This window comes from Epargyreus clarus, unplaced genomic scaffold, assembly GCF_041222505.1.
Source record: "Epargyreus clarus isolate Ecla_fem2 unplaced genomic scaffold, WU_Ecla_fem_2.2 ptg000019l, whole genome shotgun sequence".
Classification (NCBI taxonomy): Eukaryota; Metazoa; Arthropoda; class Insecta; order Lepidoptera; family Hesperiidae; genus Epargyreus; species Epargyreus clarus.
The window spans coordinates 1,925,372-1,952,881 of NW_027332227.1; the positions used below are offsets into that span (position 1 = coordinate 1,925,372).

A 27,510-nucleotide genomic window follows, 5' to 3' on the forward strand; every position below is an offset into this window, starting at 1 on the left:
ACTTCTATCGTACTAAGACATCTTTATTATTACTACTATTTATTATGAAGATTTATGTGAAAATAATATTGTTGTTTTTAGGGTGAATGTTTATGTGTGGAAAATCTAGTATGCGTGTGACTTAATGAAGAATGTTATTGAAAATGAACGCTTTTGTATGTCTTTCTCGCTCACACACTATAAAGAATAAACGAGAAGCAAATAAAAATACGGTCATTTTGGACTTACATTTTTATTGAAACGAGTATTCAAAACAATGCCCGGGGAATAAATGTCAAGCAATAAATACGCACGGCTCTGAATTTATTCTGCCATTACTAATATGCAGTCGCGAGATTATAATATATCTAGGCGCTTTACACAATTGTGATGTAATTGATAGGTAATGCAGTTGTTTTATTATATGGCCGATCAATTACTTATTTGGCTACATTTAAAATCTACATAACCATAATGCAATACACGTCGACAAAACGTAAATATTCGCTTCATACACAAAATATATATACCTACAACGTAATAATTTCATGTGCGGAAATATCGTTTGAAATAATTTACGCACTTGTTGACTAACAATTAGGGCTGCTTTACAATTTTATTTTTTTAAATCTAGATTTATGATGATCCCCATCCCCATTATGATGAATTGTGTTGTCCAATAGTCTTGCTTATTTTGTCGTACTGGTTTGTACAAAAAAAAGACCAACATCTTAAATGTTTTTCTGTCAATGGATATTCTATTTTAAAAAATTAACTAACGATTTTATTTATAAAGTAAAAATGTATAAATTGCGACTTACAAAAATTAAACTTATATATACTTTTATTATACAATATCGGGTTCTAATAATCTGGCAACCCTGATTATAATAGCGTTGGCTTTATATTATCACGGTTGCCTGTCAATATTTTTCTCCCGCATTCCAGGGAAATATTGAATTATTTTGCCGCCCCGCCTACTGACGGCAGTGCACGTACGGTACAACCGGTACAAGCGATTCGATTACTTCCTACGTTCTTAGTCGTTTGCTTCAATCCCCTATCTAAGAAATAAAGATAAAAGTTCATAATCACATTATTAGCGATATTGTTTGTTATGAAATATCAAGTAAAAATGTTAGATTGCTTTACACACTGATAATATACCAATATCTTCGAAAAATATGCTCCTATAACAAATCAATCAATCAAGTTTTTATAATACTAAGATATAAAACATTGATTTTATATACTTGTTGTTTATTTCACAAAGCTAAATATATTCTTGTTTTGTATCGAAATTTATTGATATCGAAATGATTGTCAAAAGAAAATTGTCCTAAAGATTCTTCGAATAACTTTTTGCTTTTTTTATTTTATCTATTTAGTCACGTACAAGAAAAATGTAGATAGAGCTCAGATTCACAGAAAGAACTGATAAATTGAGACTAATAAAACTTGTACAAATTTTAATATATGAATTTGGATAAGTGACGTATTATGTACATTTAAGATCCAAAGTGTCCTTAAATACTTGTGGTATATAAAATATTTTGCTTATTGCTTTTACTTATTAATACGTGTACCTACTATGTAGTAGACTAACTTATTCTAATCGTGTTTATCTTCAAAGGCTTGAATAATGGTAAAAAAAAATCGCAATTAATGGACTTTGATTTATACGCGTGTCTCGAATTATGCTCTATCTGCCTTTTTTCCACTATCTGTACACCTCGTTTCTTTGTAACTTAGATTTTATTTGCGATTCGTATAAAATTCCTCGGATACTAATTTATATTTAAATATCTGATCGACATCTGATCGATATAAAAAAATTGTAAACACTGAAATTTGATTACACTGTTACGAATAAAGTAGTAATATAACATAACTTGAATCATAGGCGATAACACAAACAATATTAGGTTTGAATAACAAAATATCCGTTTGTAACATTTAATTTATACCATTGAGTTATTCAAACCTGATAAAAATCTCTTCTACGAGGGATTTTTCCATTAAAACTTAAGTTAAATATTATTCTTCATATCCAAATATTCGGTACTTCGTAGAAGCCCGTAGAACAATTTGTATTTCCAAGAATTTTCTATGCTGACATAAAAAGTAATCTCTTTTTATCGATCTTCGTAACTTCAGAATAAGTTATCTTTGATATTATGGTTAAACTAACTTGCTAAGTCATTGAGCGTCCATAAACTGGGAATATCAGTGAGTGAACTATAATGCAAAGCTCGAAGCGAGTGCATTTTGCCACCATCTCGTTTACAAATGCCTTTGTAGTGCGTGTAAGTGAAACAGAAACACGTAAACGTAAAGGCTTCGCTGAAGTTCGTCGGTCTAGGCTCCAAGCCGCCCGCCCGCCCAGTCGCTCCTAGCGCGCCGCCCTGTTCACACTGTGACAGTGTTTCATGATTTATTACTTTTTTATCACTTACTAATGTCACTGGAAATAACCGTGGGGTAGCGAGTAAAGTTAAGTGTCGACTACTAAATTTCTTATGCTGTAGTCGGTTGGTGAGATATTTATTTTTTATATTCATTCTGTTTTGTGTGATGATACCGTTATGAAATCGAACGCTAATTACAATTGATTAATGCTTATTAATTTTTTGAATATCGAATACCTATATATGATAGGTCTTTTGTGTAATGTGTAGTGTAATATTATTAAAAAGTAAATATTATCTGATAAGGCTTGGTGGATTATATTTGCGTATAGTTGAAGGGAAGATCTGATATCATTTGCGTGTATAGGTCGTAAAAATAACCCTTCAATGGTTCATTATAGCGATCGTGGCACGCAATATGATTGCAGTCATTGTACCCATACATATAATAAACAGATATCCCTTGTAATACTGTGACTTAAGTGTAATTCTTGTTATTGGAAGTGATTGGATGATTGTATTCTTTATTTATATTTAATTTGTGACATTAAGTTTGAAGTGACTCATAACAATACTAAAGGAAATAAAATATGATAACAACAATAATTCCCATAATTTGTAACAAAATTTATCATTTTGATAATGATTCATTATCTTTAGCTTTAAATGGTATTATATTTTCTTGCTATCTGAAAATTTTATATTAATCAGAAAACCTTCAAATTAAATACGCTTTTAGTTCTGTTGAATTTTTATATATTATGAGTAATTTGATCTTTGACCCTATTGACTTTCTACTTTAAATTATATTAAATAATCATTATTTTCCTTAATTTCAGCGCAAATTGTTTTCAAATTCAAATTTTTATTACGATGCTTCTCATGAAGCTATTCTTTTACTTGTTACACAAAACGCAATTAGGATGTCACTTTTTTTTCTTCAAAATGAAGTAATTAGTAAATTTAAGGAGAGAGCTCATTTTTCGTTAAAAAATTTCCCTCCTGCATCTGTGTCACGCATTTTGTATCCGGATGACGAGTCTCCTCTTACAATTGTTGTTCAGAGGAAAGGGGTGACACCCTCATATGCACGTACCTCCGTTCAAGTGGAAGCTCTGTTATTCATACACACTCTAGCTCTTTGTACCCTCTGTACAATTTTGTTCGTTACGATATTTATTATGGTTCGCAGACTAAGTTTTTTTGGTAATAATTACCTTCTACTTAGCAAAATATTATTTTTTATCTTAAAAGAAAGAGAAATTATGTTTTATTGAATGAAATGTTGATTTTGTTATTATTATACAATGTGAACGTCGTCTCTAAATACCTACTAGATTTTTTTAACAGATGTAGAATGGAAACAATTTAAATTTTACAATTTAAATTTTGTAATGACATTAGATTCACCTAATGAAGATACAACATAGAAGAAACTAAATAGAATGTATTATTATTTAAACATAAACTATAATACGTATATTTTCATACGTGTATGTATAACCCTTCTTTTCCCTCGCCACTGCTAGAAATTACCCCACGTAATAATTATGGGCTAAAACATTGGGGTGGATTTTTTCTTTATAAATAATTTCGCAGACTCGTGCGTTAGGGGAGTTTACGTAAGAATCGTAATATTGCGAAATAATATTACCATGTTACGTACGTTTTTAGAGGTTTATATCATTTTCCAATGTTTTAACTATCTTGTTCATAACAGTACCGTATATATTGGGTACTGTATATATATATAACTGTTTTCATACTATATGTTACGAAATATTCTAAAAGTGAAATGCTACATAATGAAGTCAACTTCACGTTTGAATCCCAAGAGATATGATAATAAAACGGATGATAGGGCAAGATAACAACTCGATTAATATGAATTCAACTGAGCCAGAAGTGATTATTTGAAATCTAAAACACGATTTACCTGTATTTGGGTAGACAACTATAAATTATGGTTTACTATAAAAATGGAGAGGATCTTTCAGGATTTTTAAAGAGATCATTTTCTTTTGTTACAGTTTACAGCGTGGGTGGATGCAGTGATATTTGTGTTTAGTCTAGAAAACGAGATCAGTTACAACACTGTCTCCAATTACTTCAATAAAATGTCTCACTATAGGAATTCTGCAGAAATACCTATAATACTAGTTGGAACTCAAGGTGGGTTGTTTTTCTAATTTATTACATTGATAAATATATCTAATATATATAATATAATAATATAATAATAATGTTAATATACTATTAACTTTCATGTATAGAAATATTCTCACGAATATAGGTCAGTAATATTATTCAAATGTCTTCCACACATCACCGTAGCCTTGCGGTAAACACCTTTGACCTTAAAGAGAAAGTGTTTTGGTCGATTATACCATATTACGTGCGCACGTGTTGATGCCTCCGGTGAGTTGTTATGAGGCGGACGATTAACATATTATAATTTCTGTCCGTGTTTCTAATAGATTATTTCCTATTTAATGATCTGTTACTCCTCCAGATGCCATAAGTGAAAGCAGCCCGCGCGTCGTGGACGACAACCGTGCTCGCAAGCTATCGAATGAACTCCGAAGGTGTTCTTACTACGAGACGTGTGCGACGTATGGCTTAAACGTCGAACGAGTATTCCAAGACGGTTAGTAAAACGAATACGTTTACTTTTTTTTGCTCAGATGATGTCATTGCAATTGTACTTTAAATTCGCTCGACGAGAACGGATTCAGTATTTCGTTACAATTCTATTTTTGGATTTTACAATTACCTCTGTATATCTGTACAATCCCCTTAACTAAATATTATTTCATGAAATGAAAAGTGCTACATAGGTATTTATGCGCTTGAGTAATTAATAGTAAAAATATTTTTTCCGTTTAATTCAATAAAAAATTAAAAAGTCAATATAATAAAAAAAAACACACTTTCGTACTTGCTATTTGATTAAGTAGGAAAAGGCGAACGAAGAAGAACGAACAGCAATACTATTAATTCAACTGATTAAACAGATCAATTACATAATATCGTTTTTCTCGCATTCGTATGCACGAATCATTTTGCGTGACGCTGCGTCTCCTGAATGAAGATATTAGATAGCTCGTGTTGCTACGCATGGGGAATTCTTTGCGCCGCAGTGGTAACACCGGACCTGCGGTGCGCGGTCGTACGATTCGTACATTCGTACACTCAAGTTCGTTCGTTCCACATTGTTTACATTTTTTGAGGCGGACGCCGTTGAATGTCACCGGCATTCCGTCTGTTGTTGTGTGTTATTTAATATTATCGTGGTATTTCTGAATGGCGAGATGGATAAAACGCTCATTTTCAAATCGAACATGTCTCCGATATCGAGTCTGAGACGTCGGAGTTCATGTTACAATATTCAAAGAGCTGAGGAGCGCGACCGTCGGAAATCGGCTAAATTTGAATGTGCGTGTGTATATTTACCGTTTATTAAAATGTATTGTTGCCGTGTTTGGAATCGGAATAGTGTTTTAAATGTTTTGCGTTTTATAAATCGAAGTTATTTGTTGAGTGCGTGGTGATTTTATGTGTGTTGTTTTCAGCGTGTCAGAAGATCGTGGGCACGAGACTGTCCGCGTCTTCCCAGTGCTTATCCGGGGGATCCAGGCCTGTAACTCCTCAACCTTTGGCTAATTCACCAAGCCACAACCATTCTACATTCCTTTACAAGGTAAGACAATCGTCTATTTATTATTAGATTAGACAAAGTAAATCGCAAATAATTTCTAGCTATGTTTCGTCTGAAGCTGAAGCGGGAATTCTTTATCTAAATAATTTATCTGGAAAAACTGATTCTTGACAGTACATAAGATTATTACAATATGACTATACGATGATAAAAAAATATTGATAACATGGAGACAAAAACATTGTCACAAAAATTCAAGTACAAATAATCATAATTTACTTTTATTACTATAATTATTAATTTCGTGCCATCGTTTATTCCAATATTTATTTAATGTACGTGTTTTATGTCTATGTACAAAAGGGTTCTTTTTAATAAACATAATTTTACCAAATTTATTAAAAAGGCAAATTTTGCACATATTGTATTTAAATTCTTGATTAATAGTGTTTTATTAAAGCTTACAATATAATTTCCACAATTAGTTTTACTATCTATGTTATGTAGATACTGTGGGTCGCTACATAGTATAAAACAAAGTCTCTTCCCGCCGTCTGTACCTATATTTGTGTTTTATAATTATTGTGGGTATGATAGACATTTTTAACAATAATTCAGAGTGATGATAATGTGTCATAAAGTCTGGCGCAAAAGAGATCAAACTGCATCGAAATTAAGAAGAATGGAATCCTATAAATCCTATCTTCAATAGATGCAGTCTTAACTGTTGCTAACCCACATTTAGTTCTAAATTGAGGAGTAGATCTGCAGTTAGGGCCCTATTAGTGTTGCGTCAATCAATTAATTGGGCCACTAGCCAATGAATATTGATATCAATTTACATTCTATATTTAGCACTGAGCTATATACTTTATATATGATCAAGTTACTGAGTACCAGGACTACAGAGTACCTATGTATTATATAAATGGTAAATAAATAATCATCTATATATAATACAATACATTCTTATGCTATGAAATGCATATAGTGTGGTACAAATATCCTTGATTGTAAATGCATTTGACACACAAAATGTTTATAGTAGGCTAGTAGGAATGTGGGTGATTGATTGCTTCATAAAATGTCATCATAATCGTTAATAAAACATTTTGTTCTGTATGAAATGCTGGCTACTAAAGGACATGCAAACATGGTTGTAGTTGTCCATCTAAAAATGAAAAATTTAATACAATTGTGACTGCCTTCAAGAACCCGAAGAACATACAATTCCTGTTCCATTTAATTCACCATATTTGTCATTTTTTTTATTTATGATACAAACTTATTAACAATGGATGGTATATGAATTTGGTAATATATTTTGTAGACTGGAAGATCCTTAGTAAGAAAAAGAATATTAAACAACCACATTTTCTCTCTAATTATGTAGTGGCATTGAACAATCCAGTTTCTATTTGTCATCAAGAGATTACTTTTAGTCTCAAGGCTGACTATTTACCGTTCCCAATGTTGACATCCATTTGACTGAAACAATAGTTTTTGGCAATATATTTTATAAGTTAATGCGAAATGTGAGAAGACTGTTATTTATTATTGTTTACCAAAACTTCTAAAATATTCTTAGCGTTATTTTTTAATAGAAATGAGACATACTTGCCGTTGATCTGTTGCCAAGAGATTATTTCAAATGTGATGTTTTGTTACTAATATATATTTGCAAGGTTGTAGAAGCAATATTTTTTGACCGAAGATGTATTTGAGTGAGATATATGCTGGCTGTCTTACATATGAGGTTAGCAGTTACCTATGAGGCATATTCACCTGTGATGGGCCTCAGGTAGAACCACTGTTCAGTGATAGTTTTTACCTATTATTAGGTAAACTACAGGGTTGTTTAATACACTATTTTTTGTTTGATGCAAGTCGTTCAGAGCATTAAGTTCATCTGATCTAAAATGATCACTGTGATTCATTGATACCCATTGTAAAATCTGTGTACTAAGTGTTAAGGATTAGGATTGCTTACTCTTCCAGGGTGGATTTAAACCCCTCTCTGTCTAAGAGGAGATGACATAAGCACAAAAATGGGAAGATCATGATGATTATTATTTGAACTTCACCTTCTCATCAATATACACATAATATATATCACATACATATGATCCATAAGAACAATAACAAACCTACAATCCACTATAATTACTTACATAGAAAACTATTCTAGCAATAGCTAATATAAACATATCAAGTATCATATAACACATGTGACAACTTCCTTGTTTGCAAAGAAACCAGTATAATGTTGCATACGTCTGTCAATACATTTCATAATAAATAACTTGCGTTTGTTTGTTTATGTACGTAATGTGTGTGTTTAGATTTCGTCTGTCCTTGAGTTGACATGTTAGTAAACATATTCAATGTTGAATAAACCAGATGTTTTAAAAATTTGGCAGTAGGTACCTCAAAATGTTTATCAATATAGTTAAGAATTAGCAAGAAATATAATGGCCCATTATAGGGCCATTATATTTCTTGCGTGGAAAATGATTGATGATGATGATGATTTTTAAAGATTTTTCGGAAAGTAAAACCCTATACAGGTGTATGAATAGATGAGCTATTGCCGCACGTGGTCTTTAAATTTATACAGAAATCTTAAAATATTTTCGCGTGTCATTATGTAATTTTTATAGAGTAATCTTAGAAATGCATGAACAACATTACAAATGTTACAAATATATGCTATATTATTTTCATATCAAAAACATTTAGGGATCTTGTGTAAAATTCGAAAAAACCCGCGAGTTAATGTCGAAGGTGCTGCGCGAGTTGTCGTTGCTCCTATTAATAGAATACAAAACAGATAACTACAGTGATTGTAAAATATATAAGGTATTTGTAGTGCTTCGAGATACATTGTAATTTTGAAGCGCGTTATTTTAACCCTAAATTTGTGTAACGATGCATTGTGTAAGATGTGTAAGATGTAGCATCCTGTGAAAGCATGCGGGCTGGAATTTGTTCTACATCTCGTTGTGGGTAGTACTTGTGGTGCGTGGTGCCGATCGAGCACTTACACCCGGTTGTTGTATCAATGGGAAACGAAGATTCGCACCCGGTGTCTGGATGGCCGGTCAAGAAAAGGGCCAGCTTGTGATTAGTTATCATGGGATTGTCGATTTTATATTTTGGTATCGCTTAATTAAAAAAAAAATAGAGATAGACTAACGCGTACTAAATATTAAACTACATCAAAATTTGTCAATTTGCGTAGGATGCACTATATTCGCGCACATAATGTGTTCAGAATAAGATTCATTAAGTAAAACATATACCTACTTAAAAATACGCCAAAAATCCAAACACGTACCTCTGATATTTTTCTAAGTTATGTGCGTATTAGAAATTATTTATCACTTGCATGGTGAGTCGTGAGGAAACCTACATGCCTGACAGTTCTTTTAAAAAAATCCTCAAGTGTCCGAAGTTTACCAATTCACCAATCGGCTAGCGCGTTGGACTATGACCTAAATCCTTCTCACTCTGAGAGCTCACTCGTGCCCAGCAGTGGGACTGTAATGAATTGACGTCGTAAAAATACTATCGTGGGTCGTTAATCGTAACAAATACTTATCGCCATGGTACAAGATCACTTACAATACAAGTTGTGAGACGATGTTCCTCGCGGTGTCTTCTTCCTATTATTTTGTTTGGTGAGCGCTTATGAGTTGTATGGAGTACCAGTGTGGGTGTTTGAAAGGGAAGTTACTGAATGGAAACCAGTATTCTTTAATTACAGCTCTATACAACTACAAGTTTCACTGTCAAACAGAATTACCATGTATATAAGTAAGTATGTGTCATGAGTAATTATGTAGTAACGATGACGGGAAATCTCTCATATTGGTGCAAAAAGTAAAATTTCTAAGTCTGTCTAGTAGAAATCGTTAGTGGGGTATTATAGCAGGTAATTTGCCAGAGTCGTTAGAAAATCACGTCCGGATTTTATTCTTAGTTTTTTTTTGTATCATAAAAAGTATAAAAACAGTCATGTTTTTTAAAATTATTCAATCATATTATATCTTTAAAAGATTGCATTATTTGTCATACATTTTTTGTGGGTAAATCTTATTGAATTCTGTTACGACAAATCTTCCTTACTTGCTTCAAATTAAAACATATTGTCTAAAGGATTTAAATAAATCTAAAACGTCTTTGAAAACTTAACTCTCAAATTCTATATTGTTTACTTCCAGGATTCTCTCCCGCGCAGCCATCACACGCTGTCAGCATCTTCCCACCACCTGCACCGAGGCGCGTCCTCCTTCGACGCCTCTTCGAACAGCAGCGGAATCTCATCAACTCACGTGGTCGAAATCCACAGCACCAACGGATCGGATACCTCCTCTCGCTGGGGCAATTCACTCGGCAGCCATGGCTCCTCATCAGGCCTGGTCTCCATCGCGACAGAGAACAACAACGTCAAGTTCACTGCCCCGCACTGCTTGGACAATCTCCAGCCGATCAAAGATCCGAAAGATCTCCCCACGCCGTCGTCTACGCCCACCACATCGCGGAAGTCGCGGAGAAGATCCAATCTCTTCACGCCTTCGAAGAAAGGCGACGATAGGCTTAAGAACGGTGAGCTCGGGTCGGGGAGAGCCATCCCGCTGAAGCAAGGCCACCTGTACAAGAAAAGCAGCAAGGCGCTGAATAAGGAGTGGAAGAAGAAGTATGTGACACTCTGCGATGATGGCCGGTTGACTTATCATCCAAGTTTGCACGTGAGTATTAGAGGCACCATAGTAATTTCAAATTCAAGTATAGTCCGCGCCAATTTGCGAGTCCGCTCTGAAGTTGTTGCAAAAACGTGTAGTCATACAATTTGTTATGGCGACGCGAGTCATTTCTATATTCAGAGCGGACTAGCAGTTCTACGCGGACTATACATTTTTTTTTTTAATAGTAAGTATTTTATTATACATAGTTTTAGAGATTCAAAAAGCGAACGAAGAAATAAGCAATACACGTCACTTGTACGTTATTGAGCCTAATATCGCAGTGCACGTTGCGTATCGCTTGAATAAACGATGCAGACACTTGTCAAAGTTCAAATAAACGTTCGCGTATAATACTTGAAACGTGGTTTCAATGATTTGCAAATTAGAAATAGAATTCCCATTTGTTGTTTCCATTCCATGTTTTACACAATAGAAGCAACATCTGGTATGTTATATCAGTAATTGTAAGTGAAATAGCAAGTGAGCATGCCGTCCTGATGGTAAGTGACCATTGTCGTCTATGTATATCTGTAATTTAATCCATTCAGAACAGATAAACTTGAAGCTGATCATAGATATGTTGCCACTCTTGAGGACTAAGACGGTGCCGCCGTAGACAGACCACGAAGAGTTCTACCACTTAAAGAATGTTCCCAATCAAAAATGCACTCTATTTTCATACAACAACATGAATCTGCATGTATTGGTTCAATTTTCTAGAACATATCTGATTAAATTAATAGGTTACTGGGCCTGCATGCAGATTGATTGTTGAGCATTTATTAGTTCAATCACAATTGATTATTGTGATAAATAATGATCGATTGGACCATTGGCCTGATTGTGATATTGTAGAATACTCTCATAATTTTGTTATAGTAGATATAGTTAGATTTATTAGAACTGTCTTGTACTGAAGACTGATAATGTTAATAAATCATATACACACAAAGGCGAATACATGAAATGTAGATTCATGTTTGGTAGAGCGACAAAACAAGTAATGTTATAAGTTATCAACTTCCTATCTTTGTCTTCCTGGGCTAAGTTGGTTGGTTTCGAAGGTGGTAGAACCCTTTGTGGTTCGACTCCGGCGGCACCACCGCCACACCTATTTCTACCTAATAACTGCAGTGTTAGGTGCTGCTGTGTTCCGGTTTGAAGGGTGTGGTAAGGGAGAAAGACTTTTCCGAGGCATTCCAGCTTAGTCCTCAGGGGTAGCGGCGCATCTGTGGCCGACCTCAGGTAGGAATATCTAATCCTATCTGGGGTTTATTACAGATGTCCATGGGCGGCAGTAGCCACTTACCATCAGGTGGACTGCATGCTCGTCTGCTACTCTTATATTATAAAAAAAAAAAATGCCTTGTGTATGTCCCTTTATCTCACCCTTCAAACCAGAACATAGCAGCACTGTCACTATAAGACAAATGTAGGTGTTGCAACAATGCCTTTACCATCTAACTGCTATTGGTTCTATTGTCCTGGCCATAAATCAATGATTCTATTTTAATACTTTGAACATGATATTTTTTTTATAACATGTGAAATGTTGTTTCTATTTCTATCCACAGGATTACATGGAAGATGTGAACGGCAAAGAGATATCTCTGCAGTACGTCACAGTGAAGGTTCCGGGTCAGAAGCCGCGTGGGTCTAAATCCATCATCACCACGGTCCCTGGGTACAATGGGTACACCAGCCTGGACATACATGACAGCATTGGCGGATTATCCTTAGGTAGGTTGAGATCATTTTGACATTGGAGTAAGCTATTCCGATAATGTTATTATATTTCATACACAAAGATTTGTAGTTAATATTATCCTATTTAAGCCTTTTTAAAATTGAGTCAGCTGTTTTCAAAGATTTATTAGCATAAACATGTGTAACTTAAAATAATAGTGGTTTTCTTTCACTTATACCGGAATGTAAAAAATATATCATTGTTTTATATAGGAATTTATTTTGAAATTATAATTAAAATTTCACCAATATTCATAAAAAGAAAATCTCTATGTCATATTAGATAGGTTTAATAGGACTCCAATTTAATTTGGGTTCGTTATAGATTTTCAACTTCTTTACATTGTGAGGAAACCTGCATACCTAAGAATTCTTAAAAAAAAAGTTTTCAAATGTATGTGAAATCTACCAATTCGCACTTAGCCAGCAGGACTACGGCCTAATCCTTCTCATTCCGAGAGGAGACCCGTGCTCAGCAGTGGGACAGTAATGGGTTGATGATGATAGATTTTCATAACTGGTAATTAATTTTTAGTTCAAAACATTTAGGGTTCTTTTAGTTAATGTCGATCGATCTGCGCGAGTTGTCGTTGCTCCTATGAATAGAATACAAAACAGATAACTACAGTGATTGTAAAATATAGAAGATATGTGAAGTACTTCGAGATACATTGTAATTTGTGAAGCACACTATTTTAACCCTAAATTTGTGTAACGATGCGTTGTGTGAGATGAGTAAGATGTATCATCCTGTGTGAAAAGTAAAGGTAAGAATTGCTTCCCTTTATTATTTCATAGAAAAATAATAATAATGTTCCTCTTCATCAGGTTACAAAGACAAACCAACGCGCGCAACGGACAAGGCGCTGCTATCAGCGTTCGACACGATGAAGGAGCCGGCCTCCAGCCGCCAGTCGCTCGCCGACGCCGAAGTGGGCTCCACTAACGGCACCGATAAAGATACGCCCCACGTTAAGAAACGACACCGCAGGATGAAGAGTAGCGGTGTTAAGAAGGATGGGGATGAAGGTACGGGCTTTGTACAGTTTTTTGTATGCAGGGATCTATCAATTAATACTTCGGGTCTTGGCTTAGATATGTCCGAACTAAAATAATACCAAACGTAAAAAAGTAGCGACTACACTGGCAGTCTAGTTGTCATTCCCCGAGCAATCTAGCAAATTATGGCTGTATCGAATATGATTATACGAAATTTAATACTATTTAATAATATTGAAACTAATATGAATATTAATACGTTTTTGTAAAATACTAATACAAATGTGAATCATGTTAATCATGTTAAATTTTAGTTTCGTTTGATCTGACACCATTGAAATTAAGACCAGTGAACTTGTTTCAAAAACAAAAAATCTCTTCTATTTGATTTAAAAAATGTGTGTGTCTATTCTATCTGATTTAATTATTTTTACACGTAAAGTAACAATTATTCGCACGCGGTTTTTTTGTAGCATTATTTATTTCTAAAGAATATGATATTGATAAAATAGTTTTACTGAGAAGTTCCATTTTTCCTATAGAGGGCGACACGGCGAACTCGTGCGAGTTCACGATAGTGAGCCTGGACGGTAAGCGATGGCGCTGGGTGGTTGGCGCTGGTAGTACTCCAGCAGCCGCCGCGGCGGAGAGGGACGCCTGGGTGGCCGCTGTGGAGGCGCAGATACTGGCATCGCTGCAGGGACGGGTGCGTTTTACAAAAAATATTATGAGTTATGATATTTTTAGTCCACTTTGATTAAACTAACTGTTGTCCATGGGTGTCTGCAATCTGTATGTTTAACAGATTGAGATAGTACACGTAGAAATAGAAAATATGTTTCTGGTGTAATTATAATAAAAGTATAATTAAAATAATTATAGTTTAAAAACTAAAAGCACACTAAAATCGCACAAGGAAAATCGTTAATCCTGATTCCTGACGATCCTGATGAGGAGAATGGGATAAAATTGTTAAAATCGTGTGTTGTCATAGTTCTTGATAATTGTTCAAAAGGAGATGTTTCATTTTCGGCCATCTCATGTACACTATATCTAAAAAACACGAATAATTTGTATAATTGAACAAAAATACACATATATTTTGATAACGTAAAGTATTCCTGTTAAAAAATATTTAAAATAAGCATTCCTCATTGAAATATTAAATATGGCGGAATACTGTCAATGTCAAGTTTTCAAAACTGTCGATGTCGGTCAGGGAACCTATGTGTACCCCACACATAGGTTACTATACTCTTTGGGTGTCGGTAATTCTGTATTTAGCTGTTTTTGTCGTAAAGTTATTGTTACCTTAGTACTTTACAACCTGGCTTTTATTTTGGTTATCCCGTCATTGTTTCTGAATTTAATTAATTATTTATAATAATTATAACAAAACCTCCTTTTAAATAGTATCAGGTTTTATAGATGTAAGTGACATGTCAAATTAAAAAAGAAGAAGTTGTCAATTTGATATGTGTAAAAGTGGATATATACATATTATATAATAGTGGAATCCAATGTAAACGTTGAATAAATATATGCTGATGAGAAGATTCCATTTCAATCCTGAATATGTTTCTGCTCTGTGCTGCTTACGATTTTGGATTGATTCTAACTTACTTGTTTACCCAGCTTATGTTTTATGGACTCTTGTGAGTTTCGTGCGATCGCTGTGGATTGTGTTGACAAGGATTCAATATCATCAGGTAAAATATACATCAGTTAGTTGTATTAATCGTTAAACAATCGTTAATAATTTTAAACTAGAGAAATCTTTAAATCTTTTTACATTTCTCTTTTTTTTAGATAATTACAATAGCAAGACAAGGACATTCTTGGGATGACAAAATAATCAGTTATTATTGCAACTGCATCGCTGGGGCAACAAACCGTACTAGTAGGTAGCTGCGCTCACATGATGACCATTGTTTGATGTTTGGGCTGAGCTCGTCATAGGATATTACAGAACCTGCTACATGATCGGATAAAAATATTTATAAGAGAAGATATTGAAAATGAATAAATAACGTATCTAAGTGAAGAATAAATAAAATATTATCTAGATGTGTACTGAAAGTTGTTTTATTTACACACTTAAATGTTTTAACTAAAATAAATTGTTATTGAAGTACATATTTTGGTATGTTTGTTTTAATTCAAGAGTTATGAAAGTAAATATAATTAATGTTTATCAAATATAGGTATTGTTTCTCAATACATACAATACAATATTTATAGACCTACGCCCATTTGCGTAAAAATATATTTAAAAGTATATAATGTACCTATATAGTAAGTTAAAATAGAATGACAGATGACATTATTACGGTAATCACTACCGCCATGATGATTTTCCACTGTTGTGTTGCAAGTTTAAATGTAAATTATTGTTTTTAAACAATAAAACGGACATGATTTGAAGAAAATGAACGCCTACGAATTGTTCTTTGTATGTTTTCTTAGTTTTTAGTATAGTGTACTAAAGGTGGCCGGGAGCCCATACATTTTGAAACATCTCCTTTTAAATTAATTGGACCGTTCAAAGTGGGTAAAAATCGAGTTTTAATATTCCGTTACATACATACATACAGGTTAAGCTAATAGAAGCGTGGTAAAAAGAAATAATAAAATTCAGTCGATTTTTCACTAGATGGCGTTTAAGTGTATCATAAAAAGAAATTATCTTTTATATAACTTTTGAAGGTATACTGTTGTTGGTATAACCATCACAGATAACGTTGAGTTTTCTGATGGATATCTTTCGAGATTCCATGAATGCGCCTATTCATCGCGACATTATCGTCGATAATATAATTTGTATTGTTAGTACTTTAAGAATAATAAGTATTAGCTATCTCGTACGTAAATAAATAGTAAAATTGTGTATATTCCAGACGTCCCGACAACCGGCTCCCACGGGCGCGAATTCGACGGGCGACGTGCGCGCCACGTACTACGTGCGCCGCGTCAAGGGCAACGATAAGTGTTGCGACTGCGGTGCGCAGGGTACGTATAGCATTGATAATATTGTTGCCATCTTTATCTTATAATTTTTTTATTAAATATGTAATAAAGTCCCTATTACATTAAATTTGAGATAGATGCTGGGTCATCACTGGTAGTACGGTTGTAATACAGGACGGAACCACTGTACTAGTGGTACAGTTGGTGGTAGGGTGGGTCCGTCACGAAGAATATTGTGGAAACTGTGGGTGTGGTATTTTGTACTATCAATGCCAATAAATTAAAGAATAATTAGTTTGTAATATGCATTTAATTTGATTATTTTTGAGGTGCCTGTATGTTTGGGGTTGGAAACTCAATCTTTCAGAGTGTCAAGTTCAAACAGGTAGATACGTCATATAAGTTTAAGATTGCAACTGGTTCATTCATTTTAATTTTTGATTATTTTTTCAGATCCCGACTGGGCTAGCTTGAATCTGGGTGTGCTCATTTGCATAGAGTGCTCCGGGATACACAGGAATTTGGGCTCTCATATATCCAGGGTCAGATCTCTCGATTTGGATGAGTGGCCGTAAGTATTAAATTTATTTAAAATCACATATGGCTCTGATAATATACATTGTTTGAATTATTTTTGGTTTTTGTAAATAAATAGATATAAAAGAACCTCGAAAGTGCTTAGAGTTTCCAGTCAAAGTTACTATACTGATCCCTAATTTTATGATATGATGATATTATGATAAGTCTTATGAAAGTAAATTTAATTTGAATATGAATTATTTTGAAAATGTCTAAGCGGACTAAACGGGAATTAGTGTGATACGTGTGATACTTAGAAACCTATTTGTTTCATTTCAACGTTTTTAAGGGATGTTAATTCAAACGGCATTGTTAGATTAAAGAAAAAGCTATATCTAAATTAATTTGGACACAATAATTTACATTAACGGGTTTGTGTTTGTCCAGTTTGAGTCACGTGAGCGTGATGGTATCTATGGGTAACGCGCTGGCCAACTCGCTGTGGGAGGCCGACATCCGGGGACACGTGAAGCCGGTCGCCACGGCCAGCAGGGAGGAGAAGGAACGGTGAGCTATACTTATTATAATGTAGTCGGTTTTTTTTTGTTTCATTTTAGTGGTTTCATGGTCACATATGGTTTTGAGTAATAAGAATGGTTGGCTGATTAGTTGTTTAAAAGATATTCATCTGTGGTTGATTTTAGATTGGTAGATAGGTGTGGTAGATTAAAGATGTCCATGGGCAATAGTGGTATTAAAAAAGAAATAATGACTTATTGTAATAAAAGTTGTTCAGTTATTACTGTAGTTGTAACTTAACAAAAATAATTTTGTCAATATAGAGATGTCTCTGTGCAATTCATAATCTAAACCTATTTTACGTATATCGCGTGCTTAAAGGTAAAAGGGCCTATAGCTAAGGGTTACGTTTCAGATAATTTCAAACCGAACTAAAAAATTTTTACGTTTCAGATAATTTCAAACCGAATGGCAAAAAAAAAAATTTTTATGTGCCCTTTCAGCATAAATCCCTATTAACCCTTAGCTATAGGCCCTTTTACCTTTAAGCACGCGATATGTTTCGTAATTTCTAGCATGTATCGTTTACAATAAGTATTATACGATTTCTAAATTTTGTTTACCTCTAAAAGTTAATGGTTCTATGAACCATTGTAGTGCATAACTTTCGTACGTACTTTTTAACCTGTTTAAAATACACTTTGATTAGTTTCCAGTAATACGCTCTTATTCGTAAAGTTGGAATTCGAAAATTCGAAATATAAATTGAATTCGGCGTTTATTCCCAGCTGGATCCGTCTGAAGTACGAGCGCCGCGCGTTCCTGTCGAGCGCGGAGCCGGCGGGCGGCGCGGGCGGCGACGCGCTGCGCTCGGCGGCCGCGCGCGGCGCCATCCACACGCTCGCGCGCCTGCTCGCCGCGCCGCCGCCGCGCTCGCCCGCCGCGCACGAGCGCTCGCTCGCGCTGCGTGCCGCTTCAGCTGCCGGGCATCTCGCCGCCGCGCAGCTGCTCATATGGGTGAGCAGATTTATATTGCCGATGTCAATCACGATGTCAGCAAGAAATCACTAAAAAAAATGAGAGGTGATGCTTGGAATTCGAACCTCGCACTCCTCGATATAGAGGTCGAGTTTAAGCCTGCTAAGCTAAGCTAAGCTAAGCTAAGCTGCTAAGCTAAGCTTAAGTTACTTCTGCGGCTTATGGCTGAGTGAGCGGATCGTCGTTATTGTAACTGGACAAAAGCTCATATGGGTGAGTACTAGGCGTAGGCGTGGAATCAGGTAGAGTATGGGTATCGCGCACTTATGTCGGTCGCAAAACTGGTGTGCAGCGCAGAGGATGACGTCATCGTTACGCTCGCGTGCTTGCTCGCCGCGCACGAGCGCTCGCTCGCGCTGCATGCCGCCTCCGCCGCGAGGCATCTGGGCGCCGCGCAGCTGCTCATATGGGTGAGTGAGGTTTACATTGCCGTTGTCAATCCATATTTTGGTACACCATTCGACACGGATCTACACGCAGAATAAGAAGGACTAAACCAATCAAGAAAGGGTTAAGAAAAGCACTAAAAAATCTGAGGTGCGTGCTTGGGGTTCGAATTATGGACTCCTCGACGGAGCGGTCGAATTTTAGCCAGTAGGTTACTTATGCTGCTTATGGCCGAGTGAGCGGACCGTCATTGTTGTATTATTATTGTAACTGCACACAGTTGCTCATCTGGGTGAGTACTATGTTGTAAATGGTCGTAGGCGTCAAATCATGTAGAAAATGCATCGCGTACTTATGTCCTATGCGGAATCGGCGTACGGCGCGAAAGACAGAACGCTCGCACGCGTTACGTGCTCGCTTCGGCCGCGGGGCATTTCGCTGCCGCGCAGATGCTTATATTGGTGTGTGGGATGGTGTTATAATAACTGAGTTATAAGCGCTCGCTAGTTTTGCGTTCTGTCTCGACCGCAGGATATTTCGCCACTACGTAGCTGCCTGTATAGGTAAATGGAGCTATGTCATTGTCGTCTTCAACCCATTACTGTCCAACTGCTGAGAACTACTGCTTACTTTAGAAGGATTAAGTTGTGGTGCGTGCCTGAAATTTATTTTTTGTCTTAATCTGTTTTTAATTTTTTACACAACTAACAGAATATAATTTTATGTTAACAGCACAACGGCAACCCGAATTTCCCGGACGCGGACGGACACACGTGCGTGTTCTACGCGCGAGCCGCAGCCAACCACTTGTCCGGCATCCCCACGCAGTACCCCAAGAACCTGCAACTCACCTGCCCGTTGCACCCTAACCCACCAACCACCCACTCGAGCACCAACTCCTCGAACTCGAGCTCGAGCACCAAGAGCAACTTGAAGAACCCCGAGCCGGAGTGCAATTGTATCATCTTCGAGCTACTCAACGCGCAGAGTGCCTCAAACGCACTAGTTGAGCTACTGATCTCCTTGCAAAACAACCAGTACGCTGGGAATGGATTGAGTCTGGCTTGTAATAGGCCCTTGCACCCGTTGCTCGCTAACGGAAAGTGTGGCAGCATCGTCTAACTCGACTTGTTACGTGTGTGAATGGAACGTGTTTGGTTGTCAAAGCATTTTTGTCTTTGTTGATTGTATGAATGGCCCGTTTTGCTTTTAAATAACACTTGTATAGAGTATAGTTAAACATTCTATGGTTTAATTATATCATCACTAAAAATACACATTTTTTACATATATCATTGAAATTATTATTTTTTGCCAATAATTTTCGGATTTAATAAAAAAAGAATGAATGAATATGTAAATAATAACACCTTTATAATCTTATTCCAAAAAGGTCTGCCAATAATGTTATAATATATTACTAATTTTATTTTTTTATAAAATTACGCCGTTTTACAAAAATATAAAGGCTATTTCGCAACTTTGTCGAGGATCTTCGATTTTAATATATTATATTGTAATATTAAGCGTGTTTTAAATTTTTTGCTATTTTCTACTGGTGCTTATAAAAACAGTTCTTTCTCGTATTATGTTTTGTTATAATGTATGAAACATTTTTTTCAATCTAAGTACATGTTATACTTTTTGTTAATGGTGCCCAATTTATTTTAGAAAAAGAGAATAAATAATAAAGAATTTCAAAAATATGTATAATTGAAAGAAAGTATGTTAATTGAAGGATTTTGGTTTCTTTATTACTTGTATATTTTAACACTTTATCTTTTACATTACATTTTGTTTCTTACATAGAAGAATATTCATTGTAATATTGTATTATACAAATTTTACACTGTGTAAAACTTTTTTACATTATGTATAAATCATTCTCGTTTGGGAATTTCTATTGCGGCGTGAATTTTAATAATTTATTAATCTGAAATAATATTATAATTATTATTATATCACACGTAGAGAAAAATATTATATAATTTGCATTGTGTCAATTTTAAAGTTAATTGAATTTTAATAGGAAATTTTAAGGTTTTAAATAATACTTGGACTTTTTAGATGCCCGGTAATAAAACATTTTATTTGCCATTTGATGTGGGTTTTGCCATTTATCATAAAAAAATAGAAACCAATAAACCGTATGTTGTTCCACTTGTAACTGTAAAATTGTAAAAATATTATTTAATATTTAACCACCTCTAATAACGGGATGCAATTTGGAGATTTCTTTAAATGTTACTATGCTATTTGTATACAAGCCATCCTGTTGTATTCCATTAGGCTACCATGACGACCACACTACATTGTTACGTTTTTTATTAAGTACTTTTTGAGAAGAAATAACAGCAATTGTTATGGTGATTTAGTAGAAATTGTCTATTTTGTCAAAGTTCATGTAATTTAGAAAGTGGTTTGGCTTTTGAAATCTGATAAATTGTATATAAGTAGCTATTGTAATAATTGATAAATAACGTTCATATTAAACAACTGAAATATTTACAATATGTGGGTTTAAGATTTTGGTTCAAATTGCAAAGGACAATAGTATGTAATATTATTTTCGTAGATGAAAAATGGCAATTGTATGTACAATTCGAAGTACATTTATGTATTTATTAGAAATAAATAATCACAAAATTACATTTAAACCACTAAATTGATTCCCAATGACAGTTTAGGGTTTCGCACCAGTCTAATAGGTCTTTTTAAAAGGGAGGCCCAAAAATATTACTAGACTTATTATTCTGGTCAGTCTTAGATTCCACCAGTTCGGATATTTAAATCATATGAACGACAGTCGCAGAGCTGCAGGTCAGTTCCAAATAACGACTCAAGGTAATCAAAATATAACTCGTACAGACTGGACGTTTTTAATTTGGCATAGAATAAGTTCATGTATGGATACAGTTAAAAAATTAAGTGTTCTGTGAGCCGGTTCAAATTCAAATGTGAGCTGAGTTGCAGCTCTCTTATACGTGTTTACTTCTATGCAATATATTAAATTAATGGAAATAGTGCGTGTTTAGAAGTTAGAGGTGTCATCACAAAATATCTAAGTGTTCGTGTAATAATTATTCAGATATCACAATTATCGTATCCAAAACAATTACGAATAATTTATTAGAATAAATTCTGTTTTATTTCTCGATACAAGCTAACGTTACATCGGAGGCATGGCGAAATAATTATAATTTTTCAAAAAATCTAATTATATTTATTAGATGTCTGGTGTAACGTCGGCGAAACTTAGTTATAGACGTTTTACTAGGTATACATAAATTATTAATTAGTATACAAGATCTCAGCTCAACGCTATTTGTAGGGTAAATTAGGGTAATTATTTTAGTGGTAATTATATCGTCGCTTTGTCCCTTTTCGTCCCTTGGGTGTACCTTTTGGATGTTGTCTATTTCGCCCTAATTCTTTGACATATTTAAAAGGAAACTTTTATATGTATATCACTAATTAACACACGTGTTAATAATTATTAAATTAAATTAATCCTTTGATGTACTTAAAAAATCTGTTATTTAAAGTTCACTGGCACATAACATTATTTATTACTTTAGTATGTTTTGATAACTCTAGGTCAAAGAATGAATGGGATAAACATTCCATTATTTTGTTTTAAACTACTATTTTTTACCCGAGGGGTGTATTGTAGTTAATCCTAAGGTTTCCCTTATTAAGCCAAACGTACTGAACCCTTCTGTGCCTACTTTAGGTAGTTTAACGCTTCCACGCCGCAGTGTACTCCGGGTATCACAACTTTCGTATTTAATATAAAATTTATACTTATCACGGCCCCCGGTGTACACTTTGGCGTTTTTCAATGTAAAGTATAAATTCATACGCGTCTATTAGAACGATTTGCAACTGTAGATTAGATTAATACTTCGAAACGTGCATTTAGTTACATTAATATTATCATTGAACGTAATTAGTTTCACGTGTATTACGAGTTGCATTTAAAAAAATATCATTTTGTCCGCGTATACGTAAAATATTTTTTTGGACTTAGAAAAATTTATCATACAATTAAAAAAGTACGAATGAGAGAATTTATGAACATTGTAAAATTCATTTTTTAAATATTTATTACGTTGTAAATTGTGTAAGCATTTTATTTTGATTCGAGTGCAAATGAGTTTTACGTGTATATTTGAGCCATAAATACTGAATCGATTTCAGTGTCTATGGACTAAATATAACCCGTAAAATGCACGTTAGAAATAACGCAATTTTATGTACATTTTATTAATTTTTTAACGATTTTTTTATGAATAGTTCGTTGAAATTTTATTGATAATTTAAAATTCGTTACCTTGTCCTGAGTTCGCAAGTTTATTTACATTATATTTTAATGTTTTTTGTGTATATTATTTTGTACAGGCCAAAGAGCTTACATTGTAAATATGGACGGCGCAGCTAATAAATCCTAGCTGTAATCTTAGACCTTCGTTATTGTAATTTTTAAGAGATTTGTTGATGTTCTTGATCTTGTGAAAATAAAGTGTAATATGTACACGATTCTGTTGTTTCATTTAGCGATTTTTGTGTGAGGTCAATCTTTTGGACACGTTGTTAAACAAACCGTATTTCCGGCAATCCATTATTGTTGTACCTCTGATACCCGGGGGGTGCATTGACCGAGTGCGACACGTGTAGTCCACGCCAAACTGCTAGTCCGCTTTGAATATAGAAACGAGACGCGTTGAATAGCAAATTGTAGATATTAGCAGGACGAAGACAGCGCGGGACTCCTCCCGGCACCCGTTCGCTGCCTTTTCTCCCCCACCGGTACATAGCTGCGATAGTGTGCCCTTACGTTGCTACGGAATATATGCTTGTAGTTGTGCGCAACAACTTCAGAGCGGACTGGCAGTTTGGCGCGGCCTATACTTAGCAACGGCGCTCAACTGATTTGATGAAATACATAGTATACGAGCGGGCGCCCGCTGCGTGTGAAAACCCGTCGCGGGCGTGCACCTGCGTCAGCCTTAGCGGACACGCTGAAATTCATTCTGGGATTATGAGAAGAAAGTGTCGTTATTTATTTTCTGTTTTATAACTTCACAATGATTTTTTTATGAATAACGACTATTTACCATCAAATAGACTGCAAGCTTGCTTGCTAATTCAGTTTTATTGTAATTTTGTTGACTTCTGTTGTAGTCTGTGGCGTCCACATGTCGCAAAGTATATCTTTACGACGTGAGGGCACCACAGAGCTACTACTGCTTCGCTTAATATTAATTAATGGCTTTCAAAGTAATATTAACATAGTAGATATCGTTAACGAGTATAGGGTCATATTGGTTCGAAAAGGCCAGACCCTTCAATAATCAATTACCGGTAACTATTGCGAAAGTTTGAGAAACACTGAATAGTTGGACGTTTTGATTTTAATGAAATTTAAAGTTTGGCAATATCTAGTTATCTACCTGATATGTGAGAAGTCTGAAATCCATGCACGTAGTACAAACGATTTTAACATTAGTAACAATTTTAATATTTTGTGTAAGGGCCTTAATAGAATTCTTGAGTGTGTAACTTATTATCTTAAATTATTTAAATATGTGGTAACGCTGATGGGTAAACAAAAGGTAAAATATAGCAAAAATATTTAATTTAAAAATAAAAATTGTAAAATATTTTATTGAGGATTTTCAAAGTAAAATGTTTACCTACGAGTAAAATAAAAATAATAAGGTAGTGTTAGAAATACGAGAAAAAAATATAAATATGAACGATGCTGACGGAATAAAAGTAATTTCACATAGAGCAAATTTAAATAGAGACGAAATCTGTAAGTATCTACACCTACCTACTAACATTTATATAGTAACGTACGTTTAGAAGCGAAAGACTGTAAAATAGGCCGTATCCTAAATGGCTATTAACTGTTCCTCATAACCTAATATAAAAAATATGAAAAGAAAACAAAGGCATAAATAATTAAATTCCATCGTCACTCCCGCTAACGAATGAATCCCTCAGGAATGGCTGGGACTTATTAACATTCATTGGGATCCGCTTTTAATTTGTTCCGAAAACGTAACTCGCTTATAAACCAGATAATAGCATTCTTGGATTCCATTCAAATCTTCATCAGATATTAATACAAATGAGACAATATGCATAAGGTTAAGATTTTTGTCTCGTTTCTCACAACTTTATTTAAATTATAGGCAAAAGGCAATGACGCCACTTATTTCTGCCTCATAACAACACTGAAATGATGCTGTGTTCCGGCTTGAAGGTTTGTTAAAGAAGACATACCTTCATCCAAAGCGTACGAACTTAGTCCACAAGAGTAGGAATGCATCTATAGGACCTCAGGTAAGACTAATTTTAGCCGAGGTTGTTTACAAATGTCCATTGGTGGCAGCAGCTATTTATCATTAGGCGGACGGCATGCTCGTTTCTTTACTTCGGTATTATAAAAAAAATGGAGTTTGATCCTCCACCCTACTTTTTGAGGAAATAGATTAATCATCAACACGAGTGAGATGTTTTGAATCCGCCCCTTAGCCTCGAACAAGCTTAATGACTGTTATCCAATAATAACAAACGAGGCGAGCTTAAAGTTAGTTTGAAGTACGGAAGCTCACATACTTCACATATTCAATTTCTAAGCACGGCCGACGTTGCTAAGCTTTCAAGATATGATTGATGACATGAGCACGATTTTGTATTTACACACAATGATTTACGTGTTTATGGCGTTGCTATCTTAATTTTCTCGTAAAAATAAGAGGAAACAAGTTTTTCTTTACCCTGCAGTACCTTAGATAAAATAATTCCAATTTGGAAACGCCGTGTGAACATTGACATTCATTACATCTTCCTTCCTCATTGTCTCTGGAATAGCGATACGGGATACATAAGGAAGAAATTAAGAATTCTTTTTCCATTTCCTGTTCATGATTTCAATTACCTACTTTAGTTACGAGTATTTACACTAGTTTAAGTATGTATAGAAAATGTATGAAGGTAACATGACATTATAAGCGAAAATTATTGTTACAATGGAAGCTAAACAACAAAATCGTTTCTAGTTAGAAATAAAGATAAATATTACAGGTCAGGCATTATGTAGGTAGCTAATAACTGTTCCATAACAAAACTAATACCTACTATTCAAGTTTTTTTCTTTCAAAAAATTAACTATACTGTCATTTTGTTTCAGAACTGTAAATCATATTCAGTTGAATAGAACCAAGACGCAGGTGCTTTATCAGAGTATGAAATTAACTTAAGTTTGAATGTTTGCGGTACGGGAAAGCATAGTTTTGAACAATGGTAAGTACATTAGCTCAATAAATAACACGAGTATGTAGATACTAGGTACTCGTAGTTTACGTGTTTGAAGTTCGTCAGCGGGACTATCGTTACCTATTTCTGCTATGATCCGGATTGAAAGAAAGAATTTTAGTTTTTCAAGGGGTTCCATTTCCATTCTGAAGGGTATCAATTTTTTTATTGCTAGTGGGTTTTTTGTCCTGTTTACGGAGGATAGTAGCACTACCATGAGTTGGCATAGAAACGCCACTATAGAAATTGTAAATAGAAAACTATTGTCATTTTGCTAGTGAATAACATAACTACTATCGTTACGGTATTTCTTGACAACGTCTGTCAAACTAATGACTCATGGGACCGAATTTGTATGGCAATAGATCATAATGACATTCGCTAGCGATTTGATTTAGATAGGTTTTTAAGTTACGAGTGGCTCACACTACGGAATTTAGTTCTACGAGTAACCACCAGAGGCGCTGTACAATTTTTCAGACATTTATTTTACGCAGTCGCTAGCGAGTAATACTTTTGTAAACTCATAATAGTGCTACACGTCTATTTCTATTACATAGGTACAAATAAAATTAATTGAGCAGCCCAATAATATATGCCCCAGGCATCACTTTTACAAATAACTTTTGCCCGATGAGAGTATAGCTAAGTGAATATGAATCAGTTTTAGACAAAGCTCTAAGGATTTGAATGAAACCTAGTTTAATTGTATATTCTATTATGATAAGTACGACTTATCCTAAATTCTAACAAGGTCAATAGCACAATAGACGGTTCTATTATTGTAAACATGATTAATCGTAAGATTTCAAATGCCTGCAACAATTTTTAAATTATCTAAGGTTTTTAATATTTTTAATTATATTATACTTTGATTGACATGATGACTTTCATGATCAAATTGTTGTATGTAAAATCAGGGGATATATTTTATGGTAAAACTCTAGCTGCCCTAATAGCTTGCTCGATATTTCTTCTCGATTGCGGTAAAGACAACAATTATTATTTTCCAGTGTTCAAATATTGAGCTATTTGAACACTTGAAAATAATAATTGTTGTATAGAAAGCCTTTAACTAGACCTAGAAAGTTTTTATAAGTAGGAAGGGACGTAATCTTAAAGTGCGTCGAATATAGAAGTGACAATAATAATAAGGACAGTGAAGTAATAATAAGAGACACTACAATCACAAACCTTAATTGAAAGACTGTCGTAT

General features: G+C 34.6%; 1 protein-coding gene across 1 annotated transcript in view; it reads left to right on the top strand.

Annotated features, from left to right (window-relative positions):
* CenG1A (Centaurin gamma 1A) overlaps positions 1 to 23,507 on the top strand; it is a 288,986-nt gene extending 265,479 nt beyond the window's left edge. The window contains exons 4-15 of the mRNA XM_073084020.1: positions 4,418 to 4,559; positions 4,900 to 5,034; positions 5,960 to 6,087; positions 10,269 to 10,796; positions 12,368 to 12,533; positions 13,368 to 13,568; positions 14,081 to 14,244; positions 16,436 to 16,547; positions 16,959 to 17,076; positions 17,472 to 17,591; positions 18,332 to 18,560; positions 19,701 to 23,507. Coding sequence (XP_072940121.1) covers positions 4,418 to 4,559; positions 4,900 to 5,034; positions 5,960 to 6,087; positions 10,269 to 10,796; positions 12,368 to 12,533; positions 13,368 to 13,568; positions 14,081 to 14,244; positions 16,436 to 16,547; positions 16,959 to 17,076; positions 17,472 to 17,591; positions 18,332 to 18,560; positions 19,701 to 20,090 — 2,433 coding nt within the window. The 3' untranslated portion in view covers positions 20,091 to 23,507. The remainder of the gene's footprint in view (positions 1 to 4,417; positions 4,560 to 4,899; positions 5,035 to 5,959; positions 6,088 to 10,268; positions 10,797 to 12,367; positions 12,534 to 13,367; positions 13,569 to 14,080; positions 14,245 to 16,435; positions 16,548 to 16,958; positions 17,077 to 17,471; positions 17,592 to 18,331; positions 18,561 to 19,700) is intronic.
* The last annotated feature ends 4,003 nt before the right edge of the window (positions 23,508 to 27,510 follow it).